This window comes from Physeter macrocephalus, chromosome 16 (assembly GCF_002837175.3).
Source record: "Physeter macrocephalus isolate SW-GA chromosome 16, ASM283717v5, whole genome shotgun sequence".
NCBI lineage: Eukaryota > Metazoa > Chordata > Mammalia > Artiodactyla > Physeteridae > Physeter > Physeter macrocephalus.
This window is the reverse complement of record NC_041229.1, coordinates 20,442,487-20,452,021: the sequence shown is the minus strand read 5'-3', so window position 1 is coordinate 20,452,021 and position 9,535 is coordinate 20,442,487. Positions and strand designations below refer to the sequence as shown.

The window sequence follows — 9,535 nt, the reverse complement described above, 5'->3', positions numbered from 1 at the left end:
TTTACTGATGTGGGGTGATAGCTCATTGTATTTTTCACTTGCATTTCTCTAATAGTTAGTGATGGTGAACATTTTTTCATGTGCCTCTTGGCCATCTGTGTGTCTTCTTTGGAGAAATGTCTGTTCTTGTCTTCTGCCCATTTTTTGATTGGGTTGTTTGTTTTGATGATATTAAGCCTCATGAGCTGTTTGTAAATTTTAGAGACTAATCCCTTGTCAGTGACATCATTTGCAAATATTTTCTCCTAATCTGTGGGTTATTTTTTTGTTTTGTTTATGGTTTCCTTTGCTGTGCCAAAGCTTTTGAGTTTAATTAGGTCTCATTTGTTTATTTTTGTTTTTATTTCCATTATTCTGGAAGATGGATCAAAAAAGATACTGCTGCAATTTATGTCAGAGAGTGTTCTGCCTATGTTTTCCCCAAAGAGTTTTATAGTGTCCGGTCTCACATTTAGGTCTTTAATCCATTTGGAGATTATTTTTGTATATGGTGTTAAAGAATGATCTAATTTCATTTTTTACATGTAGCTGTCCAGTTTTCTGAGCACAATTTGTTGAAGAGACTGTCTTCCCACCATTGTGTAGTCTTGCCTCCTTTGTCATAGATTAATTGACCATAGGTGCCTGGGTTTATTTCTGAGCTTTCTACCTTGTTCCATTGATCTATATTTCTATTTTTGTGCCAGTACCATAATGTTTTGATGACTATAGCTTTGTAGTATAGTCTGAAGTTAGGAAGCCTGATTCTTCCAGCTCCATTATTTTTTCTCAAGATTGCTTTGGCTATTCAGAGCCTTTTGTGTCTCCATACAAATTTTAAGATTCCTTTGTTCTAGTTCTTTGAAAAATGCCATTGGTAATTTAATAGAGATTGCATTGAATCTGTAAATTGCTTTGGGTAGTATAGTCATTTTCACAATATCGATTCTTCCAATCCACGAACATGGTATATCTTTCCATCTGTTTGTGTCTTCTTCGATTGCTTTCATCAGCATCTCACAGTCTCTGGAGTACAGGTTTTTGTCTCCTTAGATATGTTTATTCCTAGGTATTTTATTTATTTTTTTGATGTGATGGTAAATGGGATTGTTTCTTGAATTTCTCTTTCTTATCTTTCATTGTTATTGTGTAGGAATGCAAGAGATTTCTGTGCATTAATTTTGTGTCCTGCAACTTTACCAAATTCACTGATGACCTCTAGTAGTTTTCTGATAGCGTCTTTAGGATTTTCTATGTATAGTATCATGTCATCTGCAAACAGTGACAGTTCAACTTCTTTTCCAACTTGGATTCCTTTTATCTCTTTTTCTTCTCTGATTGCTGTAGCTAGGACTTCCAAAACTATGTTGAATAAAAGTGGCGAGAGTGGACATCCTTGTCTTGTTCCTGATCTTAGAGGAAATGCTTTCAGCTTTTCACCATTGAGTATTTTAGCTATAGGTTTGTCGATAAGGCCTTTATTGTGTTGAGGTAGGTTCCCTATATGACCACTTTGTGGAGAATTTTTATCATAAATGGGTGCTGAATTTTGTCAAAAGCTTTTTCTGTATCTATTGAGATGATCACATGGTTTTTAGTCTTCATTTGTTGATGTTGTATATCACACTGACTGATTTGCAGATATTAAAGAATCCTTGCATCCCTAGGATATATCCCACTCGATCATGGTGTATGATACTCTTAATGTATGGTTGGATTCAGATTGCTACTATTTTTTGTGTCTATGTTCATCAGTGATATTTGCCTGTATTTTTTGTGTGTGTGTGTGGTATCTTTGTCTGGTTTTGGTATCAGGGTGATGGTGGCCTCATAGAATGAGTTTGGGAGTGTTCCTTCCTCTGCAATTTTTTGGAACGGTTTCAGAAGGATAGGTGTTAGCTCTTCTCTAAATGTTTGATAGAATTCGCCTGTGAAGCCATCAGGTCCTGGACTTTTTGTTTGTTAGGAGTTTTTTAATCACAGTTTCAATTTCAGTGCTTGTGATAAGTCTGTTTATATTTTCTGTTTCTTCCTGGTTCAGTCTTGGGAGACTGTACTTTTCTAAGAATTTGTCCATTTCTTCCAGGTTGTCCATTTTATTGGCATACAGTTGCTTATAGTCATCTCTTATGATCCTTTCTATTGCTGCAATGTCACTTGTGATTTCTCCTTTTCATTTCGAATTTTATTGATTTCCATACTCTCCCTTTTTTTCTTGATGAGTCTGACTAAATGTTTATCAATTTTGTTTAGCTTTTCAAAGAACCAGCTTTTAGTTTCATTGATCTTTGCTATTGTTTTCTTTGTTTCAATTTCATTTATTTCTGCTCTGATCTTTATGGTTTCTTTCCTTCTATTAACGTTGGGTTTTGTTTGTTCTTCTTTCTCTAGTTCCTTTAGGGGTAAGGTTAGATTGTTTATTTGAGATTTTTCTGGTTTCTTGAGGTAGGATTGTATTGCTATAAACTTCCCTCTTAGAACTGCTTTTGCTGCGTCCCATGGGTTTTGGGTCATCGTGTTTTCATTCTCATTTGTCTCTAGGTATTTTTTGTTTCCTCTTTGGTTTCTTCAGAGTTCTTTTGGTTACATAGTAGTGCACTGTTTAGCCTCCATGTATTTGTGTTTTTTACAGTTTTTTCCCTGTAATTGATTTTTAATATCATACGTAGTGGTCAGAAAAGAAGTTTGATACAATTTCAATTTTCTTCCATTTGGCAAGGCTTGACTTGTGACCCAAGATGTGATCTGTCCTGGAGAATGTTCATGTGTACTTAGGAAGAAAGCATATTCTGCCACTTTCAGGTGGCTGTCCAGTTTTCTGAGCACAATTTGTTGAAGAGACTGTCTTCCCACCATTGTGTAGTCTTGCCTCCTTTGTCATAGATTAATTGACCATAGGTGCCTGGGTTTATTTCTGAGCTTTCTACCTTGTTCCATTGATCTATATTTCTATTTTTGTGCCAGTACCATAATGTTTTGATGACTATAGCTTTGTAGTATAGTCTGAAGTTAGGAAGCCTGATTCTTCCAGCTCCATTATTTTTTCTCAAGATTGCTTTGGCTATTCAGAGCCTTTTGTGTCTCCATACAAATTTTAAGATTCCTTTGTTCTAGTTCTTTGAAAAATGCCATTGGTAATTTAATAGAGATTGCATTGAATCTGTAAATTGCTTTGGGTAGTATAGTCATTTTCACAATATCGATTCTTCCAATCCACGAACATGGTATATCTTTCCATCTGTTTGTGTCTTCTTCGATTGCTTTCATCAGCATCTCACAGTCTCTGGAGTACAGGTTTTTGTCTCCTTAGATATGTTTATTCCTAGGTATTTTATTTATTTTTTTGATGTGATGGTAAATGGGATTGTTTCTTGAATTTCTCTTTCTTATCTTTCATTGTTATTGTGTAGGAATGCAAGAGATTTCTGTGCATTAATTTTGTGTCCTGCAACTTTACCAAATTCACTGATGACCTCTAGTAGTTTTCTGATAGCGTCTTTAGGATTTTCTATGTATAGTATCATGTCATCTGCAAACAGTGACAGTTCAACTTCTTTTCCAACTTGGATTCCTTTTATCTCTTTTTCTTCTCTGATTGCTGTAGCTAGGACTTCCAAAACTATGTTGAATAAAAGTGGCGAGAGTGGACATCCTTGTCTTGTTCCTGATCTTAGAGGAAATGCTTTCAGCTTTTCACCATTGAGTATTTTAGCTATAGGTTTGTCGATAAGGCCTTTATTGTGTTGAGGTAGGTTCCCTATATGACCACTTTGTGGAGAATTTTTATCATAAATGGGTGCTGAATTTTGTCAAAAGCTTTTTCTGTATCTATTGAGATGATCACATGGTTTTTAGTCTTCATTTGTTGATGTTGTATATCACACTGACTGATTTGCAGATATTAAAGAATCCTTGCATCCCTAGGATATATCCCACTCGATCATGGTGTATGATACTCTTAATGTATGGTTGGATTCAGATTGCTACTATTTTTTGTGTCTATGTTCATCAGTGATATTTGCCTGTATTTTTTGTGTGTGTGTGTGGTATCTTTGTCTGGTTTTGGTATCAGGGTGATGGTGGCCTCATAGAATGAGTTTGGGAGTGTTCCTTCCTCTGCAATTTTTTGGAACGGTTTCAGAAGGATAGGTGTTAGCTCTTCTCTAAATGTTTGATAGAATTCGCCTGTGAAGCCATCAGGTCCTGGACTTTTTGTTTGTTAGGAGTTTTTTAATCACAGTTTCAATTTCAGTGCTTGTGATAAGTCTGTTTATATTTTCTGTTTCTTCCTGGTTCAGTCTTGGGAGACTGTACTTTTCTAAGAATTTGTCCATTTCTTCCAGGTTGTCCATTTTATTGGCATACAGTTGCTTATAGTCATCTCTTATGATCCTTTCTATTGCTGCAATGTCACTTGTGATTTCTCCTTTTCATTTCGAATTTTATTGATTTCCATACTCTCCCTTTTTTTCTTGATGAGTCTGACTAAATGTTTATCAATTTTGTTTAGCTTTTCAAAGAACCAGCTTTTAGTTTCATTGATCTTTGCTATTGTTTTCTTTGTTTCAATTTCATTTATTTCTGCTCTGATCTTTATGGTTTCTTTCCTTCTATTAACGTTGGGTTTTGTTTGTTCTTCTTTCTCTAGTTCCTTTAGGGGTAAGGTTAGATTGTTTATTTGAGATTTTTCTGGTTTCTTGAGGTAGGATTGTATTGCTATAAACTTCCCTCTTAGAACTGCTTTTGCTGCGTCCCATGGGTTTTGGGTCATCGTGTTTTCATTCTCATTTGTCTCTAGGTATTTTTTGTTTCCTCTTTGGTTTCTTCAGAGTTCTTTTGGTTACATAGTAGTGCACTGTTTAGCCTCCATGTATTTGTGTTTTTTACAGTTTTTTCCCTGTAATTGATTTTTAATATCATACGTAGTGGTCAGAAAAGAAGTTTGATACAATTTCAATTTTCTTCCATTTGGCAAGGCTTGACTTGTGACCCAAGATGTGATCTGTCCTGGAGAATGTTCATGTGTACTTAGGAAGAAAGCATATTCTGCCACTTTCAGGTGGAATGTCCTATAAATATCAATTAAATCTATCTGGTCTATTGTGTCATTTAAAGCTGTGTTTTCTTATTAATTTCTGTCTGGATGATTTGTCCATTGGTGTAAGTGAGGTTTTAAAGTCCCACACTCTTATTGTGTTACTGTCCATTTCCCCTTTTATAGCTGTTAGCATTTGCATTATGTATTGAATTGCTCCTCTGTTAGATGCACATATATTTATAATTGTTATATCTTCTTCTTGGATTGATCCCTTGATCATTATGTAGTGTCTTTCCTCATTTCTTATAACAGTCTTTAATTTAAAGTCTATTTTGTCTGATATGAGTATTTCTACTCCAGCTTTCTTTTGATTTCCATTTGCATGGAATATCTTTTTCCATCCCTTCACTTTCAGTCTGTATGTGTCCCTAGGTCTGAGGTGGGTCTCCTGTAGACAGCATATATACGGGTCTTGTTTTTGAATCCACTAAGTCAGTCTGTATCTTTTGTCTGGCACATTTAATCCATTTACATTTAAGATAATTATTGATAAGTGTATGCCTATTGCCATTTTCTTAATTATTTTGGGTTTGTTTTTGTAGGGCTTTTTTTCTTCCCTTCCTCTTTTGTTCTCTTCTCTTGTGGTTTGATGACCATCTTTAATGTTGTGTTTGGATTGCTTTTTCTTTTCGTGTGTGTATCTCTTGTACTTTGGGGGTTTCCTGTTCCCATGTGGTTTTGATATAGCAGTCTATATATGTGCAAGGGTTTTGTTTTGTTTTGTTTTTTAAGTTGTTAGTCTCTTTCCCACCAAGAGGGGTTCCTTTAACATTTGTTGCAAAGCTGGTCTGGTGGTGCTGAATTCTCTTAGCTTTTGCTTGTGTGTAACGCTTCTGATTTCTCTGTCAAATCTGAATGAGAGCCTTGCTGTGTAGAGTATTCTTGGTTGTAGGTTCTTCCCTTTCATCACTTTAAATATATTGTGCCACTCCCTTCTGTCTTGCAGGGTTTCTGCTGAGACATCAGCTGATAATCTTATGGGAGTTCCCTTGTATGTTATTTGTCATTTTTCCCTTGTTGCTTTTAACATTTTTTCTTTGTCTTTAATTTTTTTTAGTTTGATTACCATATTTCTCAGTGTTTTCCTCCTTGGGTTTATCCTGTCTGGGACTCTCTTCACTTCCTGGACTTGTATATTGACTGCGTTTAATCACAGCAAAAAATACATAGTTCCTTATATTTTCCCCTATACATTTGCTTCAGGGCAACATGAGAAGCTTTAAAGAATTTTGCAGGTCTGTAAAGCTCATGGATGGCTCCATCTGTGCCAAGTTCTAGAACAGTGATGGAATTGATTTCTTCTTGAGTACAACTTGGAACAATTCATTTTAATGGCTGTCTCTAGTACTATGTTGCATAGAATTGTGAGACAATCTCTGCACCCAAATAAGAACATTGTGATTTATTAGCACATCCATCAAGGGGTACAGGAGTAGTAATACATGTGCCACAGATTTACCATCTGTTTTCTGGAAGAAGTTCTTTCAAGCCAACCTCAAAAATTTCAAGAAGCACTTTGTTAATGAAACCCTCTGTGCAAAAGTTCTTAGAAACCCATTCTTCTGTCACAGTCAAGTATTACATTATATTTTAGATATAGTAACTTTTATACACTTCTGTTTCATTTTTCACTCCAACAAATTTGAGATGTGAATAAAACCTACAGAGAAAATCATTAATTGAAATCCAAAGTAACATCATTATGGAATATATAAGGTAAAAACAAGAAAGACTAGACAGGACTGAGAATCAAACTGGCAGTAGGAAAGCTTAAAACAATCATGGAGTCGCGCTTTCCAGCTCTCGCCACAGGCTCCCGTGTTACCGCCGCCTCCACCGCCCCAATCCCCGCACCTGACCATGCCCAACATCATGCTCTTCAGTGGCAGCTCACACCAGGACCTGTCCCAGTGCATGGCCGACCGGCTGGGCCTGGAGCTGGGCAAGGTGGTCACCAGGAAGTTCAGCAACCAGGAGACCAGCGTCGAGATTGGTGAAAGTGTGAGGGGAGATGTGTACATCATCCAGAGTGGCTGCGGAGAAATCCACGACAACCTGATGGAACTCCTCATCATGATCAATGCCTGCAAGATCGCGTCATCCTCCAGGGTGACCGCTGTGATCCCGTGCTTCCCCTACACCCACCAAGACAAAAAGGACAAGAGTCATGCTCTGATTTCGGCAAAACTCGTGGCCAATATGCTCTCGGTCGCTGGGGCGGATCACATCATCACCATGGACCTGCATGCCTCTCAAATCCAGGGGTTCTTTGATATTCCCGTGGATAACTTGTACGCGGAGCCCGTGGTCCTGCGATGGATTCAGGAGAACATCACCGAGTGGAGAAACTGCATCATTGTTTCACCTGACGCCAGGGGCGCCAAAAGGGTCACGTCAATCGCAGACAGGTTGAATGTGGAATTTGCTTTGATTCACAAGAAGAGGAAGAAGGCAAATGAAGTGGACCAGATGGTGCTGGTGGGCGACGTGAAGGACCGCGTGGCCATCCTTGTGGATGACATGGCCAACACATGTGGCACCATCTGCCATGCTGCGGACAAGCTACTCTTGGCTGGAGCCACCAAAGTTTATGCTATCCTTACCCATAGGATCTTCTCTGGTCCAGCTATTTCCAGAATAAATAATGCCACCTTTGAGGCTGTTGTTGTGACAAACACTATTCCCCAAGAGGACAAAATGAAACACTGCTCCAAGATTCAGTTTACTGACATTTCAATGATCTTGGCCGAGGTGATTCGAAGGACCTACAACAGTGAATCTGTGTCTTACCTGTTCAGCCACATCCCACTGTAAATCCAGGATGTGAGGTGTGGAAGCAAACCTGCTCTGGCTTAACTTGCGTGCATTTGTCTGATTTATTAGCTTTAGGACTAAGCAGTTATATTAATGCAAAAGCATCAGATCTTTGTATACTACGAGATCCACTGGTTTTCCCCCCTTAAAGCTCTCGACCATTTATTTTCAGTTTGGTGTGGAGGGCAGTGGTTATTTGATCTTTAAGTGAACAGTCTTAAATGAGAAATGTTTTTGTTATCATGATTTGTTCTGATAGGTGACCTTTTTTTCCTTTGTTCTGTCAGTGCTTTGAGGCCACAACTTTCAAGTTTATAATTCCATTGTGGAAGTTCATAGTTTATGTATTTCAGGGTTACTAAAAGTCAGCTCAGATTAAAGCCTCTGTGTAAATATAAAATGATAATGCCTATGGACATTTGGGTGAAACCCTATAGTGAATTAGCCTTTTGCTTCTAAGTGAACCTTAGAGAATTTATAATACCCTGAATTTTGAGTATTTGTTTTAGTGATCAGGTTTCCAATAAACCATTTTGGTTATTATGCTTAAAAAAATCATGGTTTAAAAAAGAAGAAAGATATGAAAGCATTCAAATAATAGTATGGCAAAGAATATTTTCCAGCATAAAGAGACTTGGTATCCCCTAAATGGACAAAGAACACATTCAAATATAATATTACAGAAGATAGCTTTAGAAAAATTAAATCTGCAGATCAGAAAGAGGCACAATGTTTCAGGTAAAGAATGATACAGAATGACTGAGACATATACTTCAAGTATAAAGAAAGAATTTTTCAGACTGTCAGGCAAAGGGAGTCACCTAAAAAAGTAAACATACATGTTTGTGTGAGTGTTGGAAAGTTGGGGAAATCAAACTGGTCTCAGGTTTCTCTATAGCAATGTACAATGCCAGAAACATTAGAGTGATGGCTGTGAAGCTATAAGTGAAAGAAAACATGACCTAAGAGTTTAATCCTCAGACAAATTGTTCTTCAAATATAAAAGAATAAAGAGCCTCAAGCACAAACGAACTCATAGGATAGAACACCTATGAGCTATTTGTGAAACGCCTGCTTAACAATAAAATCCAGCTAATCAAAGGTGAATCAAGGTGTGGGAGCTCGGCATTGAGGGGCCGGGCTAGCTGGGGCCCGTGACCCTGTGTCTTCTGGCTGTGACGCCGGTCCTGCACAGGCTGCAGGGCTGCAGCCACTGGGCAGTGGGCACCCGAGGGGCTGGGTGGTGGGCACCCGAGGGGCTGGGAGGTGAGCTGTGGCACCCAAGCAGGTGTGGGCATTGTGTCCACAGTGAATGTTCGCGAGGCCATGCTTGGGCCATGATCACTCGGTGAAGCTGCGCCGCAACAGCGCAGCCAACTTCTTCTCGCGCTGTGAGGACCAGTGCAGGCTGCAGTACTTGGTGCCTCTGCCTACGGTGTGCGCTTCCCTGTGGGAGGGCCTGCTGGATTTCAAAGCCGACCACCTCCATGGGATGGACTGGGTGCTTATCCTGAGCACCCTCTGCCCCTGATCTGTATCCAGAGTTTCTTCCAGCCATGGCTTGGTGAGACAGGGCAGACAGCAGAAGCAAGAAGAACCACAATCCTGCAGCCTGTGGAACAAAAACCACATTCACAGAAAGAT

General features: G+C 38.5%; 1 protein-coding gene across 1 annotated transcript; it reads left to right on the top strand.

The window, feature by feature from the left end:
- The first annotated feature begins 6,937 nt into the window (after positions 1–6,937).
- On the top strand, positions 6,938–8,435 carry LOC102986284 (ribose-phosphate pyrophosphokinase 2-like). Its single transcript, XM_055091648.1, has one exon. It carries the CDS (start codon positions 6,938–6,940, stop codon positions 7,889–7,891), a length of 954 nt encoding a protein of 317 aa, XP_054947623.1. The 3' UTR covers positions 7,892–8,435.
- Positions 8,436–9,535: the final 1,100 nt, after the last annotated feature.

Coding starts and splice junctions, on each gene's coding strand:
- LOC102986284 (XM_055091648.1), top strand. CDS start 6,938: ATGCCCAACATCATGCTCTTCAGTGGCAGCTCACACCAGGACCTGTCC.